This window comes from Marmota flaviventris, chromosome 1 (assembly GCF_047511675.1).
Source record: "Marmota flaviventris isolate mMarFla1 chromosome 1, mMarFla1.hap1, whole genome shotgun sequence".
Lineage (NCBI taxonomy): Eukaryota > Metazoa > Chordata > Mammalia > Rodentia > Sciuridae > Marmota > Marmota flaviventris.
In genome coordinates, this window is record NC_092498.1 from 53433988 (window position 1) to 53459358 (window position 25371).

The following is a 25371-nucleotide window of genomic DNA, read 5'->3' on the forward strand; positions in this document are numbered from 1 at the left end:
GGAAATCAATGAAATGGAAACAAAAGAAAGTATTGAAAAAATTGACAAAACTAAAAGTTGGTTCTTCGAAAAAATAAATAAGATCGACACACCCTTAGCCATGCTAAGGAAGAGAAGAAGAGAGAGAACTCAAATTACTAACATACGGGATGAAAAAGGCAACATCACAACAGATACTACAGAAATAGGGAAGATAATTAGGAATTATTTTCAAAACCTATATTCCAATAAAATAGGAGATAGTGAAGACATCGATAAATTTCTTAAGTAATATGATTTGTCCAGACTGAGTCAGGAGGATACACACAATTTGAACAGACCAATATCAATGGATGAAATAGAAGAAGCAATCAAAAGACTACCAACCAAGAAAAGCCCAGGACCGGATGGGTATACAGCAGAGTTTTACAAAACCTTTAAAGAAGAATTAATACCAATACTTTTCAAGTTATTTCAGGAAATAGAAAAATAGGGAGCTCTTCCAAATTCATTCTATGAGGCCAACATCACCCTGATTCCGAAACCAGACAAAGACACCTCAAAGAAGAAAACTACAGACCAATATCTCTAATGAACCTAGATGCAAAAATCCTCAAAAAATTCTGGTGAATCGGATACAAAAACACATCAAAAAAATTGTGCACCATGATCAAGTAGGATTCATCCCTGGGATGCAAAGATGGTTCAATATACGGAAATCAATACATGTTATTCACCACATCAATAGACTTAAATATAAGAACCATATGATCATCTTGATAGATGCAGAAAAAGCATTCGACAAAGTATAGCATCCCTTTATGTTCAAAACTCTAGAAAAACTAGGGATAACAGGAACTTACCTCAACATTGTAAAAGCTATCTATGCTATGCCTCAGGCTAGCATCATTCTGAATGGAGAAAAATTGAAGGCATTCCCTCTAAAATCTGGAACAAGACAGAGATGCCCTCTATCACCACTTCTATTCAATATAGTTCTCGAAACACTGGCCAGAGCAATTAGACAGACGAAAGAAATTAAAGGCATAAAAATAGGAAAAGAAGAATTTAAATTATCACTATTTGCGGAAGACATGATTCTACACCTAGAAGACCCAAAAGGGTCTACAAAGAAACTACTAGAACTAATAAATTAATTCAGCAAAATGGCAGAATTTAAAATCAACACGCATAAATCAAAGGCATTTCTGTATATCAGCGACAAAACTTCTGAAACGGAAATGAGGAAAAACACCCCATTCACAATATCCTCAAAAAAAATAAAATACTTGGGAATCAACCTAACAAAAGAGGTGAAAGATTTATACAATGAAAACTAAAGAACCCTAAAGAGAGAAATAGAAGATCTTAGAAGATGGAAAAATATACCCTGTTCATGGATAGGCAGAACTAACATCATCAAAATGGCGATATTACCAAAAGTTCTCTATAGGTTTAATGCAATGCCAATCAAAATCCCAATGGCATTTCTTGTAGAAATAGAGAAAGCAATCATGAAATTCATATGGAAAAATAAAAGACCCAGAATAGCAAAAGCAACTCTAAGCAGGAAGTGTGAATCAGGCGGTATAGCGATACCAGATTTCAAACTATATTACAGAGCAATAGTAACAAAAACAGCATGGTACTGGTACCATAACAGGCGGGTGTACCAATGGTACAGAATAGAAGACACAGAGACCAATCCACAAAATTACAACTATCTTATATTTGATAAAGGGGCTAAAAGCATGCAATGGAGGAAGGATAGCATCTTCAACAAATGGTGCTGGGAAAACTGGAAATCCATATGCAACAAAATGAAACTGAATCCCCTTCTCTCGCCATGCACAAAAGTTAACTCAAAATGGATCAAGGAGCCTGATATCAAATCAGAGACACGCCGTCTGATAGAAGAAAAAGTTGGCTCCGATCTACATATTGTGGAGTCGGGCTCTAAATTCCTTAATAGGACACCCATAGCACAAGAGTTAAAAACAAGAATCAACAAATGGGACTTACTTAAACTAAAAAGTTTTTTCTCAGCAAGAGAAACAATAAGAGAGGTAAATAGGGAGCCTACATCCTGGGAACAAATTTTTACTCCTCACACTTCAGATAGAGCCCTAATATCCAGAGTATACAAAGAACTCAAAAAATTAGACAATAAGATAACAAATAACCCAATCAACAAATGGGCCAAGGACCTGAACAGATACTTCTCAGAGGAGGACATACAATCAATCAACAAGTACATGAAAAAATGCTCATCATCTCTAGCTGTCAGAGAAATGCAAATCAAAACCACCCTAAGATACCATCTCACTCCAGTAAGATTGGCAGCCATTATGAAGTCAAACAACAACAAGTGCTGGCGAGGATGTGGGGAAAAGGGTACACTTGTACATTGCTGGTGGGGCTGCAAATTGGTGCGGCCAACTTGGAAAGCAGTATGGAGATTCCTTGGAAAGCTGAGAATGGAACCACCATTTGACCCAACTATTCCCCTTCTCGGTCTATTCCCTAAAGACCTAAAAAGAGAATACTACAGAGATACTGCTACATCGATGTTCATAGCACCACAATTCACAATAGCTAGACTGTGGAACCAACCTAGATGCCCTTCAATAGATGAATGGATAAAAAAAATGTGGCATTTATACACAATGGAGTATTACGCAGCACTAAAAAATGACAAAATCATGGAATTTGCAGGGAAATGGATGGCACTAGAGCAGATTATGCTAAGTGAAGCTAGCCAATCCCTAAAAAACAAATGCCAAATGTCTTCTTTGATATAATGAGAGCAACTAAGAACAGAGCAGGGAGGAAGAGCAGGAGGAAAAGATTAACATTAAACAGAGACATGAGGTGGGAGGGAAAGGGAGAGAAAAGGGAAATTGCATGGAAATGGAAGGAGACCCTCATTGTTATACAAAATTACATATAAGAGGTTGTGAGGGAAATGGGAAAAAAAACAAGGAGAGAAATGAATTACAGTAGATGGGGTAGAGAGAGAAGATGGGAGGGGAGGGGAGGGGGGGATAGTAGAGGATAGGAAAGGTAGCAGAATACAACAGTTACTAATATGGCATTAAGTAAAAATGTGGATGTGTAACCGATGTGATTCTGCAATCTGTATTTGGGGTAAAAATGGGAGTTCATAACCCACTTGAATCTAATGTATGAAATATGATATGTCAAGAGCTTTGTAATGTTTTGAACAACCAATAAAAAAATAAATTAAAAAAAAGATCTATAAATAGATGTTATTAAAATAAAAGTAACAACAACTTGGGGGGCATTTATATTTTTAGCTCTTTTTCACTAAAGCATCAGAGTAATTTTGCCAGAAAATAGTTTATCTGATGTCCCAGCCCTGATTCATTCAAAGAGCCACATAGTCATTCTGGACACACCCACCCTAATCTAAGAGCTCTAGCACATCCTCTGCTATTGGCCAAGATGGATTCGGGGAGTTTTATTTCCAGGGCATTGATCCTCATGGTATCAAGTGACCTCAGTCCTCCAGGCCCAAGACCTTGTCTCTACTTGTGCCAATGCCAAATCACACACTCATACTTCCTTCCCCCAGGGTCGTGCTAATTCAGCCAACCCAGCCCTTGCCTGGAGAGCTGGGGTAAATGTCTAACTTGTCTCCTGCTTTTATCTTGCCTCTGCAATCCAGTTTCTGTACATGATCTTCTTAAAGCCTCAATAACACCATGCCATTCTCCAAACCCCCTCAAAGCTTCCTACTGCTGAGAATAAAGCCTACACTGCCAGTCATGGCTGTCCTTCAGTAGCCCTTGACTACTCATCTTCAGGCCTGCTACCCTTTCTGCATTCCACCCACAGTGGTTTCCCAGCTGTCTCTCAAAGAACCATAAGCATTCATTTGGTTTTTTTTTTCTTAATAAGACACAATTTATAATTATCATCTTGTTTACTTTTTAACCTCAATCTTCTCATGCATATATGAATATGTAAGAACAAATCCCACTATTATGTACCAATGAAAAAAATAGGGTAAAAAAATAAATAGATCTTCTCACTCACTAGGCTCTAAAACCCTGGAGGCCAAGGACCAAATCTGTGAATTCCCAGCACCTAGCACAGTTCTTTGAACTTCACATAAGCACCAAGCACATATGGAATGCATGATGGATAAGCAAGCTCTAGGACCTGGAGTCATCCTACATAGCAGAAGTTCTGGACCTTTAGGATATCTTGCAGCCAGGAATCACATCACATGTTTATATACCTTGAAGACTCAAAGCCAGTTGAAATAGAAGTGATAGGTTTGACACATTAATCTACTTTCTGATTTTTGCATCTACCCCTTTGTCAGCTCTTTGTTTCTTAATCTGCCTTTTTTTCCCACCAGAACTATAGATCTATAGAACTTGCCTGAATTCTCAGAATCAAGTTTAGCAATCTGGACACTGACCTTGCTGTCATCTACCTTAGATTTTCTTTCTGTATTATGGACTTTACCCTGGCCCTGAACTCTGTTTCCCTGGCTTTTTCTCCTTCCCATGTACCTTCTTGTTGCAGACCCAGCCATAGCCCCATAGCCCATTTCTCTCAAGTGCCACCAGGCAGGATGTGATGCTAAGCCCAGGACCAGGGTCCCATCTCGGCCACAGAATTCTTTTTTTTTTTAAATTTTTTATTGTTGGTTGTTCAAAACATTCATGTGAGTTCCTAGCCTGTCCCATATACCTTTCTCCAAGTCTCTGCTTCCTGATGTCATGTCTCCAGGTTACACCCCCCTGCCATGTACCCATTTATTCATTCATCCAACAAACATTTTGACAGGATCTCCTAGATCTTGCAACTACTTACTAAACAAAGAAAAAAGATACTCTCCACTTCTGAAGGAAGAGAGAGAAGTAATTAAAACAGTGATGTATCTGTATAGAACCATAGAGGAGTTCACAGTGACCTGCTTTTTACCCACTGTGTGGTCTGGACAGAAGGATTCTCTCTTTCCTATGGGACTCTGAACTCTTCTTTCCCCCAAATCTGAGAAAGTACTAAAAATTGAAGCAGGTTCCCTTTGCTTCCCCTGAGAATCAGCTGAACACAGCACGAAACTATCCTTTCAGATCCCACTGGTCATGCCCCAACTTCCCTTTAATAGATTCTATTAAACTTTGCTTATCCCTCCCTCCCTACCCTATAAAAGAAAAGCTTTGTCTCTTTGATTTTCTGGTGCTCCTAGATGTCTGAGATTGGGGCATTCTTTCTATTGCAATAGTCTTTTTTTCTGAATAAAGTTTTCTCTTATCTAAGTAGGGATTAGTTTTCATTTGACAGAACACAAATATCTTGACTTAGGGGAGGTGGGAATGAAAAAAAAATGGAGGCTTCATGAAAATAACCAAGAAAGACAAGGAAATGTTAATCAGACCAACATGGAGGACAGGCAGACATTCAGGCTGAGAGATGGCAAGTGTGATTATCATGCCATGTGGCAGTAGGTTCAGGCCACGACCAGGTCCATAATCTCTGATCTATGCCCTTCATGCCATTCTTTACTCTCCCTGCAACTGGCATTGCCCCTAAGCAACTGCACCTGGTGAGCAAACACATATACATATGGATACCTCAGCTGAGCTTCAGCATCTTCTGAACACACAAAGGATCAAGCCATGGGTATGAGAGATGCAAGCCCTTTCTCAGCCTTTTCATGAACTCAGTTGGAGGCATCCCACTCTGTGGGCTTAATCTAAATTCCCATACCATGGAGAGATATGAGACTAAAAGGACACAAGACATAGAAAGACAGTAAGATAGAATGGGAACCCCATGAGGTCAGGAATCAGGTCTGTCTCATCAGCACCATATTCCTGCTACCTCAAACAAGGCCCTGGCACATAGTAGGGGCTCAAATATTTATTGAGAGCAATGTTGCACCAGCTATCAGAAATAGTTCTATTATAGCATAGGATTCCCTCTGGCAATGACATCTAGCAACATTTTGAAGGAGGCCATGGTGACTGCCCTCCATGATAGCAAATACAAAAGACTAGCAATGTACCCTGAACATCCCTCTTTCCCTTAACAGCCCATTATGTGCATGCCAGCTGTGATACATGATGCAAATGTGACTCCAGAGTCACATGGCTATGCGTACCACTGCCTTGGAAGTGTGTCTGAGCTGTTACAAGAAGCATTATTTTTTTTTTCCTCACTGCTACAACTGCCAGAAGATATGTTTAAATCATTACTTGAAATTTCTTTCCTGACCAAACCTCTTCCCAGAGCTGTTAACAAGAAACAAATGTGCTGACTTGAGGTTCACTCTCTCTTTCCCCTCTCCACCCCTCCTGGGGCCACCACTGAATCATGAAATGGCTTTGGTCAGGTAGCAGTGAAAGCAGCAAAGGATGGAGCCCAGCATCTGTCACACACGCAGATGCTGGAGAACAGGGTCCACTCTGCACAGCTTTGCCAGGGGACATAACCCTTGAAATAATTGGCACCTATTTCAAACAACTATTCATCTTACAGCCTTCTGATTTTATTATTCTTGAGCCATTTATTTTTAAGGAAACTATAATTGTTGCTTAGTTGAGAAGTTATGAAGTAAACTGGGAAAACACACTCCTAATTCTCTGGCCAACTCCTTTAAGGCCTATAAAAATAACATAAATGGATTCTGATGTTGCTTCATTTCTGCAGAAGGGTGTTTTTATATTATGTGCTTCTGTCAACACAGTAAAGTACAGATTGCACCTTAAAGCTCTCATCTAGTGCTGGAGTTTCCAAACAGAATGCCTTTAACAAGGAAATGTCTTTGGAAAAGAAAATAAAAGAATGTGATTTCTTTGGGGATAAGACAGGGGGACGTATAATTCTTATTGTGACTTGGGCATTAAGTTGTGAGATATTAAAGTGACCATCTGGCAGGAGTCAGGGGGAAAGTCGCTGGGTCCCGGGATTACAGAGAAGATCATTCAGAGGAAACAGGGAGGCCCAAAATTCATCTAAAGGACCAGTACAAATGTGGGCTCATTTCAGACAGAATTCCATTAATCAGAGCTCAATCCACAAGCCATGGTTGGTGTTATGGATTGAATTGTGACCCCCAAAATTGATATGTTGAAATCTTAACCCCTAGTAAATTCTTCAGAATGTGACCTTATTTGGAAACAGGGTCTTTGCAGATTTAACTAAATGAAAATGAAGTTATTCAAAATCATACTGGAGTAAGATAGGCCCCTAATTCAACATGACTGGTGTCCTAATATGTCGAGAGAAATCTAGACACAGACACACAGAGAGACACACACAGACATGCACACAGAGAAAATCATGTGAAGATGAAGGCAGAGATCACAGTGATGCTTCCATACACCAAGGAATGGCAAAGATACCGGCAAAATACCGCTAGGAGAGATGAATGAAACAGATTCTTCCTTACAGTCCTCAGAAAAGAACCAACCCTGCTGACACCTTGATCTTAGACTTCAAACCTCCAGAACCGTATCCTGATATATTTATGTTGTTTAAGCTACCCAATTTGTGGTACTTTGTTACGGCAGCCCTAGGAAACTAATGCAGTTGGCAGTGGGAGTTAGGTAGCAGGAAAAAAATAACTTGAAAAGGAACTGCACTTTTGATGTGACAGATTCGAGCCCTTTCTAAGCATTTGTATAGGAATCTCTGAGAGAGAAACTCAAACTACTCCCTGAGGCCAAATTCATTTATTCTAGGAAATTCATATCTATTCATTCATAGTCTACTATCAAAATAATATTAAATGGACCTCAGAAGTGTAAGACAACAAGCTTGAGAGGGTTAGGACCCTAGCACAAGTAAGGGCCAGTACACAGCCAGCATTCTGCTCAAAGGCTCTATGCAAAGTCAGACCTTAGTGACCCTGAGAATGCAGGCAGCTGATGGATGCTTACACCAATCAGGTGGAAGTTGACAGGGAACAGGTGGGTGTCATGGTCCAATCCTAGGAGGTCAGAGTCCAGGCACAAATCCATTCCCAAGGATCTGGAGTGTAAGTCATGTGTAGAACAGCGCTGTAAGTTTGCAGTAATAGAGAGGGACTCCAGGACTCCTCCCTGATGACAGAGTCTATCAGGACAAAAATCCTTCCACACCCTGCCAACTTGTGGGCTGAGACTGGGTGCGAGTGGTTAGCTCTGGCTGAGACTCAGGAGCTGAGTTAAACCACAACTGCGGGCCAGGGCACAGGAGGTGGTGGATAGCAGTGATCTTGAAAAATAGTCTGATGTCAGGGCACATCTTGTGCTGATTGTAAGTAAAAACCTCTGAGTAATCATCAGTAAATTAATAAATAATCATGAAACACAATATATATTTTATACATGTTAAAACATTTTACAAATATAGATGCCACCAAATTGATATCATATTTTACATTCGATTTTTGTGCTTTTTTCTCAGGAAAAAAAAGATATGGTTTTGCTGAAGTTATTGAAATTAGTTTAATTCCCAACACATCATGTACTCCCTTTGACCTTGGGATCCAACCACCACCTTCCACTGCCTCACACCAGGCCTTTTTGTTACCTGAACTGAAGGATGCCCTCCCTTGAGCCTGATGTTTATGAGTAATGTCTCCAAATAATGGCTCCACTAAGGCAATGGCCACATTAATCTGTAATTGTTTGCATCCCGGCCTCCTCTGACACACAGTGACCTGCCAGAAAGCAGAGGCCGTGACTGATCTCTGTATCCTCAGCTTAAACTACTGTGGCTTGACACTTGGTGGGTGAACTATAAATGCTGGAAAAATCAATTAATATTTGGAAGATTCAGAAGGGAAGAAGAGCAGGTGGATTCAGTGAGCCCATGCTGACGGTACTTAATGCATGTGTTCAATGACACACCAGCGCTATCCAAGGGAACATATTAGTCCTGCTAGGAAATTAATAATAATAATAATAATAATAATAATAATGGGATTGTTTACTCCTAGGTGCACTTCCTTCCATTCCTTGGGCAAACTGTAAGACCCCCTTCTAGGCCACCTACTCATGAGAATGGACTCCTAACATAATATAAATCAACAATTGTTGACCACTTATCAGAGCCACCCACTATTAGATATGATCTTACTCAATTCTTACACGATTGTTATCACCATTTGACGGATGAGGAAACTGGGAAAGTTATCATCCCACTGACAGATCTGGAACTCAAGCCTAGCCAGTAAGAAGTCTTGATGATGTTTGGCTAAAGAATTACAGTTGGGCTAAATCTTACTTTATAACTTTGGTATTTTCCAGAAACAAACAAACAAAAAAAATCAAGTTCTACTTGATAGAAGCCCCAGAAAATTCCCTTAGAGGTTACACATTAGCCAAGAAAATGCATAAGCCATTGTTGGAAACATCTCTGCTTTTCAGTTCCCAGAGTCTGAGCAAGTCTAACCTCTGGGATCATGTGACCGACACAGCATTAATGTGGGGACAGTAACTATTCAGTAGGCATTCGTGAAGCACCTGCCTCAAACCAAGCACTCTGCTGGGCATCCCTGGGTCCTTTGTTCAAGTGGAAGAGATACCCAGTGAAATCAGCATTATGGTCAGAGTGGTGAGTGGTACTATAGGGTTAAGCACATAACCCTCGGGACACAATACTAAGGATGAGGTGAGAGACCCCAAGTTGTACTAACATCTCAGCCCTGTTACAATGGCAACTGAATGGTCAGACCCAAGCAGAGACAATGGTCAGGTGACATGATAAATAATATTCAAAAAAAAGACTGGGTAGAATACTTGCTGGGACCCCCACCACCTACTCCAGCCTCAGATGCTGTAGAGAACTAGTAAAGACAAAAGACATTGGAGTGAGGAGTACCTTAAAATACTCTCTGTCCTTTCAGGCAAAACTGCCATAGATGGCTAAGTTTGAAGGGAATTAACAAAGCAAGCAGAGCTCTTTCTTCTAGTCCAGTACCTACCTGCCTATAATAATGTATACCATACCTACCTACCATCCCTATAATAATATACAGCTTTGTCACACCTTGGGGGAAAATCTGTATTACCCCCATTCTTTTCACAAGTAAAACCTGATATTAAACAGCACATTGGAGTTTATAAAAAACAAAAAAAAATCACAAATATTACATCACTTGAGGATCACTGAGTAGAAGCCTCCCATCTTACAGACAAGGAAATTAATCCTCAGAGAAGATCATTAATGAAGTCTCATAATTGAGGGGATTTAAGGAAGTTGTGACTCAAAGATGGGTTCCACTGTATCAAACTGCCATCGTTTACAAAAAACTTAACTACAGCATTTGAATCGTAGGTTTTAAAGCACTTATTTGAATGCTGCTTGCTAGTTCACATTAATACCTGCTGTTGCTGGTCGGAAGTTACTAAGCCCTAAATATCAGGAAGGGCCAGAGCAAAGAAAAGCTTTGAAATGACACTCTATTTGATCAGGTTCTGCGGTAATTGTTAAAATCACATACACTTTCTTTGGAACCCTCTAAAGCTTCTGCAGTATTGCTGCACCTGCAGTTCCAATTTGCAATTTCCTCAGCCCTCCTTTGAAGTTATTCTTGCCAATTACCTGGTGTTAATATTAATTAAATATGATTTGCAACTTGAAATGTGGTGTTATCAATGGAACTCAGCTGTAGGAATATAAAGTAAAATTTTCAATTGAATTAAAATGTTTCCTTTCATTCACAGTATTTTACAACATTAATACTTTTGTCAAATTGATTTTTGCCTGCTGGAAGTCATTTTTCCAAAGCAATGAACATCTGAGGGGAAAAGTTGCTCTTTATGCATTCTTTTCTGTCATTGAAAATATTTTGTTTTAATCTTAAAGTGAATCCATTTCAGTGAATAGAAATTTAGTTCTTGTTTATAACCCAAGGGGGGGAAAATGCTTTCTTTTAAAACCATACAAAGTTAAAAGAACATGATCAGAGGGCACTTCTCAATGGAATGATATGTCCCTTACTTTATTGCTTGACCCTCACCAAATATAAATCACTATTAATTTTTGGCAAGCGTGAGTTATTTTATATACAAAAATGAATTAATCAAATTGTTTATTATGTTGACATCTGAAACAGACTCTGCCAATCCAATGACCTCTGTGGTACCTTCCAACACTGAGATTTTGAGATTCTGAGCACGTCTCAGACAATGTGCAGAAGCTTCCAGCATTTGCAAATTAGGAAAAAATGTCACATATAGATTTGACAGATTCAGGTCCATTCTGCCCCCCATAATGTATGCGATGACGACTTGAAGGCCTGTCGGCTTCCATAAGCGGATCACAAACACGATGACTGATTAAAGGAGGTATGTCGCCACACTGTGCAAATCCACACCCAAAAGACATCAGGCTTTCACAAATCCCTTTTATCTTCAAAGATAAAGCTTTAGCTTCCTGGCCCCTTAGAATGATAGTAGCAGCATTAACATTTATTATCCTGTCTTCTTTTAAAAGTAGTATAATAAGGTAAAACAAAGAAGTGAAAGAGCCCGTCTAAAGACCCAAGGAAGTCATTTATTGAGTCACAAGCTACCAGCCCCCGAGCCGATGATGGAAAAGCATAAGAGAATATCATCCACCCTTTTATTACAATATCAATGAAACATCACATGCAATAATTAAAACAAGACAAAGAGAGGACAATGGTCCTAGAACTGAGGGTGTGTAACATGGGTAATGTGTAAGACAGCCTGCAGCAACTAAACTATTCCCTTCCCTCAAGCCAAAAGAGGGAAAGAAAAATAAATCAAGACAGAAGGGATTCTCTGGATGTTCAGACCTTTCCAGATGTCATGGAAAATTACACACAAACCAAGGCCAGTTGAAGAGCAAGTACCCGTTCATATCAGCAGCACCCACAGCAATCCCACTGGGAGGGAGCTCTTCACTACCTTGAGGCCTGGGAAGCCAGACCCTGGGATCCCCACCACCTACTCCAGGAGAAGTAGTAGAATTCCATAACACTCCAAAGGAACTTCCACACTGGTTTCTCCATTAACCAAATTCTGTCTTCTCAGCGTCACCCTGCTGTCTTCCAGGACTGCCTCTTCTGTCCCTGGAAGCTCTCTCCCTGATTGCTTCACGATTATCGTGTTATGAGTTGAACTGTCTCCCCAAAAAGACATGTTGAAATCCTGACCTCAGTGCCTCAGAATGTATTTGGAAACAGGATTGCAAAGGTTAAAATGAGATGATAGAGGAGAAAGGAGGATCCTTCATTCATCCTGCACCCTTGTAAGAAGAGAAGACGTGGGGACAGACACAAGAAAGTAGATGATGACCATGTGATGACACCAGAAGCCTCAAGGGCAAGGAAGGATTCTCCTCTACAGTTTCAGAGGTAGCATGGTCTGCTGATACCTTGATTTCTTATTTCTAGCCTCCAGAACTGAAAGCTAAAAATCTACTGTTGTTTGAAGCCACCCAAAGTGTGCTACTTTGCTCTGGTAGCCTTAGGAATGAAAAACACCTCTCAAGAACACTACTTGGTTCTCTGTAATGATACAACATACTTTCAGCTATGCCCTCTGGCAAAAGTTCCTGTTCTCTTATGAAAGATTGCACAAAGTCCTTGAATTTTTCCTAAGGAACTCTTTCTACCACCTCCTGCAGTGGAAACCTTCCTAGGCAAAGAGACCCCTTGATGAACACAAAACCACCAAGAGAGGAGAACACTCTGCCCTATTTTTAGCTTCCCATTGCTGCATGTAGACCCTTACCCCACCCCTTATACCAGAGCTATGGCCCAGAATCCACCCTCAACCCTGTTTGCTTCTCCCTCTACATATTCTACCTCAGCGACCATGGCTCCCTCCCTTTCAATTTTGGGGAAACAAGCTTCAGAACTACATCTCAGCTCCTGCTTAGTTTCAGATCAGTGTTCCTTGCTGCCCTTCTCCACAAATATGTATATTGGTACCCAAAGCTTAGTATGTTCATAACCAAACTCATGCTTCCCAGACCTAACCAACTTCTACTTTATTCTTTCCTGTGGATGGCACTAGTTTTCTCCTACTCACTCAGATATGGAATTCTAAAGTCACCTTTAGTTTCTTTGTTTTTTTTTTTTTTTTGGCCTCAGCTCTACGTAATTTCCATAGACTCCACCTCAGATGTGTCTGTTGCCTGTCTCCTCTTCTGTTTATCAGGCCAACACTGATATTGCATTGGTTCCTTAACTGGTCTCTCCATCTTCCACTTAAGTACACATGCTGATAGACTCCCTCAGACTTTAGTAGTTTCCTCATTGTCTAGAAAATTAAGAATGAAATAAACAACCTATGATCCAAAACACCTTATGATTGAATAACTATGTGTCAATGTCAGGGGTACCAATTTTATATCCTATACCTCACCATACAAACTATGCTCCAGTCAAATTGTGCAATTTGTTGATCCCAAATATTTTTTGGCTTCTCCAGTAAAATCTTTTCGCCAAAAATGCCTTGGGCTGAGACTAAAACAGCTGGGATATCAAGGAGCTATTTGTCTTTATTTTATCAAGTATCTCCTATCACTCTCTCCTTCAGAAGGATATCATCTAGAGAGAGGCCATCACTGACATGCTCACAGCCACCATTTACTCATAAACTTCCTTTCCCCAGATTCACAAGAAAAACTTCCCTCGGTCTCAAATTTTGTTAAAATAAAAAACATTCTAATTAAACTGTACAAGCAATTTACTACTAAAATGATTTTAATTTTACTATCATCCTATTATGACATGTCTGAATAAATCAGATATAAGACATAGTATGCCTCAATTTAGACTGAAATTTCATAGCAGTTGATGTTGCTAAAGAGGATTTCAGAATCAAGTAGGGGAACTTTTATTTATAAGAATTGGGAAAATACATAATTTTATTAATAGACAGACACTCCAAAAGTGAATTTATACATTTCCTTCTTAGTCAAGATAGTAAGATTTTTTAAAAACACACTACTAACATCATGACAGAGATGTCATCAATGTTGTAGTTAAGAGCAGCAAATGTTACAGAACTAATGAATTTTCATTAGAATCATCAGATAATTACAGAATGGGTTAAGTTGCTACCATTTGCCATTCCCATTAATATCATTGTCATGTAAAAGGTTTAATTTTCAGCTATTTTTGTTCTAGATAAAATCTTTGTCATTAAAATGAGGGATGATTTTGATATTTAATATATTCTATGGCATACTCTAGTGTGGTACTAATTCGGCCTTTTCAGTATTCTGCATATTAATTGACAACCCATCCCTCCTCCATTCCCCAGATAAGTGAGAACTGAAATAGAATGGACAGCCAATCAAGTCAAAGAAAACTGAAAGGATCAACATAGAAAAAAATGTGTTGCTCTAATCAGAAGCATACACAAGGCACTAAAATTATTTTCTCCCATACTAATGACTAAGATAGAAACAGCAATAATGAATGGTACCATCTGAAACCATTTATGTGACAGTATTACCAGAGTATAGCAATGCTCCTGAAAAAGTAAAAACTAAATATTTCTTATTTTAGTCAAAAGAATAAAATTGTACTGCCACTTAACTTTTGGAACAATGAATTTTATCAGATTCCACAACAATTGGCAAATTATGTCCTGTATTGAATTTTTCATAGTAATCTGTTTCAGGCACACAAAATGTTTCCTGGCATTGAGGAATGCCCAGGATCACTGCAGAAAACTTATTTCAATACATACTCTATTAGTTTCCATCTCGTGTTGAATTATCACTCTGGTAAGAATTGACATCAGCTGCTTAAATAATACATTAACCCTGCTTCCAGCAGCTATTGTTTTCATCTGAGTAGGCATTTCCTCTAAGGATAAACTTGGGCTTTTTACCCAATAAGATAATATAAAGTTCAATCGAATGTTTTGAATCATTTTTATGGCAATAGTGATATAATTTAAAATTCCAAAGAGCAAAGATTATGGCATCATGGACACTTACAGCAGGTGTGAACGGTTGTCCAATTAAATAAATTAACCTAATCTGTCCAACAAGACCAGACCTTTCTACAGTTTCTGCAACAGCACAGCCATTGAACAAATGTGAAATATACCAAATCCTGTGCATAATAAATTTCCAATTTATACTTCTTCTCAGTTGACAATGTAAGGCATCTTATACAGAAGAACAGACCTGAACATCTACAAATTTTTCAAATGAAAATCTTATTTTTAATAAATTTAGACTGTTTGTCCTTGGTAATTATTGTTAACTCTGAATCAAGCCCATGATCTTTTCCTTTCTCCAAGAAAGAATTTCTTCCTTTAAGTTCATAATTATTGAAAAACAGCCAAGGGAAACTGTAATCTTTCCATGAGATGTTGCTATTACCTACATAAAAAAATGCATTCATTCACAATAATAGTATTTAAGTAACAATAATATGTGTCCTTTTTATCCACAAAGATACATTATAGACTAATCAGCATTCAGATTTATGAGCCAAGTTGTTGTTTTGTTCTGTTTTGTAATGGATTTACAACCTCATGGGTAAACACACACATTGGTGAAAGGTCTCCAGAGATTTGAATAAGCACTTTGAAGAAAGTCCAGGACAGAGCTTCTCAGCACTATGTTTCAACCAAGTTTTCACATTTTGCCTTTCACCCCAATGTAAGCTTCCAAGTTTTAGGTAAGAATAAAAAAAAAAAGTCAAATATGACAATAAGAGTATCTCTTAAATACAGTGTTGGGGGTTACTTTGGTATTGCTTTATGATGACTACTAGTTTTAATCCCTCTGGTGCTGGATGTTAAATTCCATTGTTGTTTTTTTTTAATTTAATGACTTGCTAATGTAAACTTCCATCTAGAACAATCAAATAGTATGTCATTTATTCAAATTTGCAGTGTCTCTACTGTGCCAGCAAACTCCCTCATCAAAACAGACACTTTAAAAAAAAAAAAAAGTTCACCTGAGTCAGGAGCTCTATTTCCTAAATTAGCACCAAAGTGTCACCTTGAATGACCTGTGAACAAATAAAATCATTTATAATACATCCAGCTTTCCTCTACAGTGGACAGCTGAGACCACACATCTGTAGGAGCTCTAATTATTTCATATACTTGGAGTTGTTCAGACTTCAACAACCTGTCACCTCCAAATACAATCATATGATAAATATATGCTCACCAATCTCCCTTGAGATCTGGGTGAAGGCCTCCACACCACTCTCTCCATAGTTCCCCTCAGAAGCCAGTGTCGACACATAATTCCATCCCAGAGCTGTCACAATGTCCACCATGGCTTGAGCTTGGTAGGAGTCAGGCGGGACCACCCGAGAGAAGAAGTCATACCTGGTGTTATCACTTAGCTCTGGGGCTGTGGATGCATAGCTAATTTGAGGTATCTGTAAAACAAATGACAGTTAATTTCAACCCATGAGGAATCTTGTAGAGTGATGGACTGTCCCAGGAGACCAAAAGGTCAAAGCTATAACAAAAACCTAGACATATTAGCTCAAAGCCAAAATAAGGTTTCAGAATACCAATTTAATTATAAAATATTTTCTAATGATCCATGTTTGCTTTCTTTCAATGCACATACTTATAAACAGTGAGAAAGAATTTAGTCTTGCTTCAGTTTCCATTGTTTCATAAGCCAAAGGAAAATGTTTGTGCTTTTTTATTCTGTACATGATTGTTCTAGCATAAAAATGAGAAAGAAATGAAGGCATAGTACATATATACATCAGAAAAGGTCACCTCTGAAATTATCTTTGGCTTTAGGACACAAAGGCTATAAAAAAAAATGACAAACAGGAAATTAAATATAAGATATTTTTGACACTTGATGATTTTTAAGTCTTAATATTGAATTTCAGTAAATAATTTTAAGTATATAGTTTTGAAAGCCTATTCATCACTTATTGGTGTAATCATGAATACCTTATAAAGGTTTGGGAATAACCAACCATGTATCCTCTAATAAAAACATCTTTCTAGTTCCCCCTAAAAGTCACAAGGAAAAGAAATCCAGACCATAACTTCTTTTTTTTTTTTTAATTTTTTATTGTTGGTTGTTCAAAACATTACCATAACTTCTTTTAAGATATTATTTTCTTACATGAACAGGGCAAATTTTTAAAAGATTTTTCAAAAATAAGAATTCTATGTCATTTCTCAATAATTTTGGAGAGTGAGCTGTACAGCTAGGTGTCTTATCACTCTTTGGCTGGTATTCTGGGATGTGGGTGAAAGTTCAGAAGTCAAGCATGTCCTAACTTAGGTGGCTTGTTTGAAGATGAAGGCATGACTTAATACATAAAACAACTTTATTCTCCATCAGATATTGTAGCTAATGTCAGTGCTCAAAGACAATGTCAAAGAGGTTGTGGGTCTGTCTTCCCATACCAATCTATACATCCTGGGATCCACTGGTTACCCACCACCCTCTAGCTTGATGACTTCCAATCCACATGGAGGTTTTGACTCCTCTCTTGACATCTTCAAAAAGCACTGAACACATGAACAGCCTTTCTAAGTCTAGATTAAGTAATCCTATTTCATATTGGTGGCCAGTGAAGTAACTCTGAACTTCCCAAGATATAAATAAATTTTTAAGTTGTCTGTTTTGATGAAGGAGTTTGTTTGCTGCACCTCACCCTGGTACAGAAGCAGAACCAGGTGCCTGGAGCTCACCAGGGTGCTGCAGGATTCTGTTTTAACGGGTATCAACCTATTTTCTCATACTAACTATAACAATGGCCACTCAGCCTATTTAACCCTAAATTCTTCCTGGTTTTGTCCTCTTGGTGAGAGCATATAAACTCACCAAGACTGTGGGATCATGTAAAATATCTGACCTCCCTCTTCCTGCCATTTGCTTTCTCTGGCCTTGATGGACAGGTGGTTGACTTCACTAGGCTTTGTGACTTTGAAATACATGACTACTCAGAAAGGCATGCCTCTAGGTCTCCAACCACACACCAAACTTTTGTGGCTTTTCTTGATTCCTTCTAGAGAACCTGAGGAAGAAATCATGAATGACTTGGTGTCATCTGTCCCTTACTGGAAACATTTTTCCAAAGATCAAAACCATGTGTGTTTCTATGTTCTAATGAAAGAGATTCAGCAGTCTGACCTTCACATTGGGAAGCACAGTGAGTCTGCGTGTGTGTGTGCATGCATATTCACACACACACACACACACACACACACACACACACACGTTGGGAACAGTATTCTATACCATCTTCCTTAGCACTGTACCATTTCCTTGTCCTATTTGGAGACATAATCCTCCCACCTCTCCATCTACTCAATCCAGCAGTAAAATGCCTTATACAATCCCCACCCTGTCTATAATAATGAGCCACCCCTTTCTAAAAATGAGCACAAAGTGTGAAAATTGAGTGTTTGAAACCAAAACTAATTATCTCAAATTACTACCTTCAGTCAGTCACTTCCAGGGCTGTTTAATTAGCAGTCAGCATCATGTTTAGGATTAATTAAACAGGTGTAAAGAGTATATAAAATAAAAGTGTAGATAGAAGATGGTTGCTTTATTAATTCAGTAATGGACTTTCTCCCCAAAGTCTTGAAAAGTTTTCTCTTTACAGATCAATGTGTGAAAAAGTAATGTGCAAGTATGTGTTTGTATTTTCACTTAGTTTTTGCTGTTACAGTTTATTATAATATACATCATGGTATACGGTTAGTATTTAAGACAACTTTTCCAGTTATCATGTGGTCACATCTCATTTTTACTTTATTGCAGTAGACCACTAAGCATTGGCTCATTAAGCATTTTAATTTCGGTGCCAGCATCCCCAATATTTCCACTATCCTCAAGTTAAACCCCTACTGGCAACTGAAGTGAGAATTTATTAAAGTCATGGAATGCTTCTTTTTCTTTTCTCTACATCCAATCCATCCTAACTACCCTCCAACCCTGGAGGATTCATCTACCAGAAGCAGCAATAATAAAAAGGTGGTGGGTGTAGGAGAGAGGTGGAAAGGGAAATGAGATTTTAAAAAAAAGTGGGGGGAAAGAAACAAGAAAAGAAGGTATTAGGGAAAGCAGATTTCAACTTTTCTCCTATCCTTTTAAAGTAAAATCCTTTATAAGCCTCTGTGAATCCCCACTTGCCAATTTTAAGAATAAAATGCAAACTGATCTCCAGTCTGCTTGGATTGATCGGCACACTGTGCCATCCTCTCTCCCTGCCTGGTGTCTTCTCTCCATACTCTGACCGCACCAGTAACCTTACCTACACTGTTCCACATACAGGGAGACTCCACTCTCTACCTGGTGATCTTCTGCATACCTCCCTGGGAAGCTTCCCCCAGCTCTATCAGGTAGAATTGTCTTTTGCTATTCCTGCCCTCTGATATTAGAATCTTTACTGTCTGCTTATGGCCCTCTGTTAACTTATTTCGTATCCCCAATATCTGACAGCAAGTGCTCAATGGATGTTTGGAGGCAATTCGCCAATTAAACCATGGCAGGAAATATGATCCTGTTGCCTTCCCTGCATTCCATTAAAATATGGGTCATGGTCTTCTCCACTGGCCCCTCCACCCTGCTGCATGTCTTCGGGGGGTTGCTCCTTAACTACTGTACCACCAAGCTTTCTTGCTTCTGGCTTGCAGTTGAGTTTGGCCAATGGGAAACACCAACAGAACATGGCAGGGAAAGAGAAGACAGAAGTTAGAAATGATTTCTCCAGCTTCCTCCCCCACTGGTGCGGTGTTTCTCTGTCTGAGCCTTCACCATGGTTAAAGCTCTTGCCAGGCTCTAGTGACCACCCTCTACCCTTGCACTGTTGCTGATTCCTGAGTACTTCAGCTTCCTGTGGTGGTTACTTTAACTGCACCCACACCTTATAAAATCCTTTTGTTAGCCTCTTTTCCATGATGCCTGAAGGTGCCAGCAGCCTGACCAATGCACCCCCCTATAACAGACCTCTGTGTCCTGCCCCAGCCAGCCCTACCCTAACCTCTTAGTCCTCCTCCATCCACTTTCCCTTCCAGCATTGTCTACCACTGTCCTTGCATGACTTTTCTTTTTTCTTCTCTTTCAGTTCCCAAAGACATCAAATTGCCTATTTGAAAACAACTGTCATTTTGCTTTTCTTTGATTCTCATTTTCTTTGTTCTGAGGTTTCATAAGAATATGATGTGTGCTTAAAATGAGGCCATATTTCCAATATCCAAATAAAGCATATTTGAGGCAATTAATTACAGAACTCAGGACACTCATCATGCCCTCCCTAAAATAATGCTTTTGCTTCCATTTTTCTGATAGTTATTTTTCCCATTACATTCTCACTTTTGTCCACAGAAGAAGAGGTTTCTGCCCCCAGCCCTATCCTTCTTGGGTTATTCCAGAACAAAATTTTCTAGCTAGCTTTCCCTACTTATTCTTCCTAACAGGGAGAAGAAACTAAACCCTAAACCAGAAGCCAGAGTTCTACATATATTAAGTGAGAGTATATACAAGCTTTCCCTTTATTCTCTGACCTGCCTACACACATTCCAGACTTCTTTTCCTTACATAGCCAGGACCCCTCTTCTTGAAGTAGAAGCCCACTATCCTTTGCTCCATGTTCCTGTAGCAACAAAGAACATGAGAGAGGACTGAATCCCAGGCTGCTGGTTGAATAAGAGGACTTCAAGTATTCTAGGCAGGCAGAAGAGGGTCCCAAGGTTGAGATGTGGTATAGCAGGAGGAGGTACTATTTTGTCCTCAGGTCCAAGCTGAATTCCCTCCAATCCAGTTCTTCACAGACAGCTGTGTATCTAGGGAGCTATTTGGTGCTTGCATAGCTGTTATGAAGCTAATTACTGGATCTACACTTAACTAGCTATTCTGTGAATCTTGGACTTATAAACTCTAAGAAGGGATTCAAAAATTGGACTTAGAGATCAAGTTAAAGTTCTATTTCAAAAGAAATTTATCTATGCATATATGTATATACATATGCATACACATATAATTATACACATATAATTTTTTAATAGAAGTTAGCAGAGACTCTTATCCTCTGATGACTGTTCTCCACTTCTAGATAGAAGCTCTCACTTTTACCTAGGCGTTTGGCCACTCACCACTAGGCTACATTTCTCAGCACTTCCTTGCAGTGGTGAGCATAACTTCTAAAGGGTCCTTGAAGAAAGCATATGCCTTTCTCATGTGCCTCCCTCTTTCTTGATGACTAGAATTTGGACATAATGTCTAGATTCCAGGAGCCATCTCAGGCAATATCTTTGCCAAGATGGAGTAGACAGCCACACTCTAGTCAAAGCCTTTGTGATAGCCAGGTTCCTACAACCACCTGATTGCCCATTTCCCATATTATTTATTAATCAAAGATCTACTTAGCTGCTAAAGCTTCTTATTAGTGAATCTGTGTTTGCTAAACAGAGGTGACAGAATTCCAACGTAAATCAACCAAGGGCCATTTCAGTTGTACAGACTCATCACAGGGAGCAGACCAATTGCCAGAAAGCTCTCTGGAATTCTAAAACTGGACATGAAAACTTCAGAACGACTTTGGCAAACACGTTGAAAGCCTGTGAATATCAATTTATCCTTGAAGAAGAATTAAAATTATATTCGAATCAAAGGTCAAAGTCATAGATTAATTAATGATTTGTGCCTTCTTGCTTATCTTTATCTGTAGACTGATTATTCTAGACAGGGAAAAGTACTAACATCTCCCTCAAACTGACTGTGTCTCTCCATATTGCCTTCCCTGAGTCTAACTGTACATAACCGAGGGGTGAGACTAGGGGTTATTAAGACTCAAAGGGGCTCCTTTGTGGTCCAAGAAGGTTACAATTCTGCTTAAGCTGCTTTTTTTAAAAAAGGTTTCCCACTGTTTGCATATCAAAATATTGTGGTTCGCCTTGCCTGCTCAGAATGGCATGAGTTCTACAACTGTTCTCAACAATTTCTGATTTGCCAGAGATCCCAAGAAATCTAAGATACCCCTGACAAGCCTAGCAATAAGCCACCTGAAGCACAGCCCTTGGAATTGTAGTAAATTTGTCTTCTCACAAGAAACTTGCACATTTGAATACAGGTTTTCAGACAGAAGACCTGAGTCACATACATCTTCATGATCAGTTCCTACCAAAAAATGACTTTTGTTCTTTTTCTCTATAAACAACCTTGTTCATTCATTATTGAACTTGGTGGGGCAGATTGGCCAGGTGGGTTCTTTGTGCTGCCCATTGGTTTTCTCCAAGGAAAGATCAGCGTGAAACTATGCTCCTCCTTCCAGAGGCAGTCCTTGCCTGAGCCCTTCTCCAGTGATGATGGCCTTAGCAACAGCATCCATTACAATTGCGTCCTGCCATCCAGGCTTGGGATGGATTTGTTATGGCTACAAAACACAGGACCAGAAAAGCATAATGATTATAGCCATTAACTTTGTCTCTTCAGACTTCACTGCTCTGTAGTATTAGAACTACTAGTTGCTTGTAGCAAAATATGAGAACATAAAAAAGAAATTAGATAAAAATGAGGACACAGGCTAGAAGTTAATACCCAGCACTGGCCCTTCTCTGCCAACATTGCCTACAGCTTTCAGGCTCTTCCCAACTTCATGAAAACAGAATAAAGAGAGGAAAAAGGAGACCAAAATATAGAGCTTAAGAGATAAATAATAAAGAAGAATATGCCTGCCCAACCTTTAAATCCTAACACATGAAGAAGTGTGATTCCCTTTCCTGCTCTAAACAACCCTGCCACACAGTGGAAAATTATTCAGCTTCCCATTGTACAAATTCATGCTAAATGTGACATATCCATCCCTGCTTTTCTCCTCAGTTGAGTCAGTTGACTCAGAAGAAGATTTGAGCCTTTGTTTTTTGGTTTTTGTTCTCTTGGTACTAAGGATTGAACCCAGGGGTGCTTAACCACTGAGTCACATCTCCAGCCCTTTTCATTTTTTATTTTGATACAGGGTCTTCTTGCTAAGTTGCTTAGGACCCCACTAAGTTGCTGAGGCTGGCTTTGAACTTGTGATCCTCCTGCCTCGGCCTCTCAAGTCACTGGGATTACAGGCGTGAGCCACTGTGCCCAGCTAAGCCTTTGGGTTTTTGATGCATGATGGATCTTAGGAGGGGACGACTACTGAAAAGGGAAACTGTGGAAGTTAAGAACAGCGAGAGAGATCTAGTCATTGTACTCTCTCAGACCCAGCAAAGCTTTATATACACACTCACACCGAATAGGCCTATGTTAGTTAACACAGCCAAGTATAACATGGTGTTAGCAGGTTTAAGGGCACCAGTTTGTTTCCATTATGAACCTGGATACAGACTATACCCCTCACCAGAACTTTAACCTCTTAAAATATGTACAGCATCACCAAGAAAGTCAACCAGAGAGGGCATAGACAAGTCCAATCCAGCCTCAATGAATAAATAATTCAAAGATGGTTTGCTATTGACGGTGAACCTGAAATGTTAGCAATGAACATGAAGATCAAGTCATAGGAGGCATGCTTTCTTTAAAACAGAGTGCATTCTTGCTTCTATGTGTGCCTGAAAATGTAAATATATATTACACATTCAATGGCATTTGTTGGTTTCTGATAATCCACTTAGATGGTCTGTTGAAATAGAGTCCTTACCTCTTTTTCTAGGGTACTGTCTGAGAGAAGTGAGGGAAATAAACTGTGCACTAGAATTAGAGTAACACAAGTCTAAATAAAGGCACTACTATTTTCAAGGCAGGGGCAGTGGAAAGCCACAGTCCATTAGGAGTGGGAGTACAGCAGGTGCTGCACGTGAGCCCTAAGGGTGGGAGGAAGCAGTTGGAGAGAACAGGAGTCGTGAACACAGGAGCCATGGTGACAGAAGCAGCAATCTTCCTGAAGGGACACAGCACGACCCACCAGGAAATTACATCCTGACCTCCCCACTTAAACCTCCTACCAGTCTTCAACAGAACCCGATGGAAGCCCAGGGGCAAGAGACAGTGAGCTGAAGGAAAGAGAGAATGAGGATATGGCAAGCAGGAGCCACTGGCCCAGGTACTGCTGGACGTCAGTCATTGTACACTTTAAATAAATGTATGAAGGCTGTGCAGATTTGGGGTTGTTAGGCTACATTGCTTTTTTATAACTTGATGCTTCCAAACACTTTTGGCAGAGAAGCTACACTAAGACACTTTAGTTTGGTTTTGAAAATCCCAAAATGAAACCAATGACATTGGAATTTCTTTTGGAAAATAAAATAGTGCCTTTTTTTTAAGTGTAATGATTTTAATCAAATTGGTATTGTCATTTGACAGCTAACCTGTTTACTTAATATGAAAGATGAGCAATCCATGAACGTATTTACATATAAACAACCACAATTATACCCTATAAGATTAATAAACCTTTTTTTTTTTTTTTACATCTGCTAATTACATTTTACAATGAGAAGCCACAACTGCTCCTAAGGGAAAGAGTTGCTATGATCTATCAAGCCACTATTAGTTTGAGTTTTAAGTCTACTACTCCATGTGTATATTCACCAAAAGTTTGAATAGCAAGTTAGATTAAAATCTTCACTATTGAAAAGGACTTTACTATTCCAATTAATTTTAGAGCTTCTCTAGTTTAAAGCTTCTCCTGATCTTCAATTTTCCTTTAAAAAGAAATGAACACTGTGAGGTTTTTTTCCCCCCTAATTTCTCTCCATTTCACTACTCTGTGATTTCTAGAAAATTATAACCATTGCATATGTAATATTACACACAATTTAAAAGGTTAATTCAATACACGCCCTTTTTCTGATCAGTGATTAAATTAAATTCAATGTCTTTTGAATGGTGACTTCAAATGTTAGAATAATTTATTCAACAAATTTGCTCACACTAGGTGCCAGCCACTGTGACAGGCCCTAGAAATAGGACAGTAAACAACACATGGTCCTCCCACCCCTACAGAGCCCGTGGTGAAATGGGAAAGACAGGTATTACATAAACAATGAGCCAAATAGACACTTAGCAGCATCTGTAATAAGTGCTATAAAAGTAGCGCACAGACTGCCAAGAGTTCGGGGTCACTCACCTGATCTGGGGGACGAGGCAGGCTTTCTGGATGAAGTGACATTAAGCTGACACATGAAAAATGAGGGGGGAAAAGAAAGACACTCTAAACACCAGCCATAGATGACTTCTCACTTCAGACTTCTTTCATATATATAAACCACCCAGTTTGCAGAAGCGAAGAGGAGAGGCTGATGGCTGACAGGCACTTAATTTTAGAAAACTTGCCCCGGGCCAAATAATATTAAACCAAAGACCACCATGCTTCTTACAAATTTATTTTCTTTCTTTTAGACTGACATATAATAATGATACATATATGGGGTACGGCATGATGTTTTAGTACATGTGTAATGTATTTAGTACATTGTGTAAGGTTCCAATCTG

The 25371-nt window shown here is 39.2% G+C and overlaps 1 protein-coding gene across 2 annotated transcripts in view; it reads right to left on the reverse strand.

Moving 5' to 3' along the window:
* The window catches only part of Grm8 (glutamate metabotropic receptor 8), a 754509-nt gene that overhangs the window by 590657 nt on the left and 138481 nt on the right, over positions 1-25371 (reverse strand). For both annotated transcript variants that reach the window (XM_034635666.2, XM_071607761.1), the window contains exon 2: positions 16126-16342. In XM_034635666.2, the coding sequence (XP_034491557.1) occupies positions 16126-16342 (217 nt within the window). The remainder of the gene's footprint in view (positions 1-16125; positions 16343-25371) is intronic.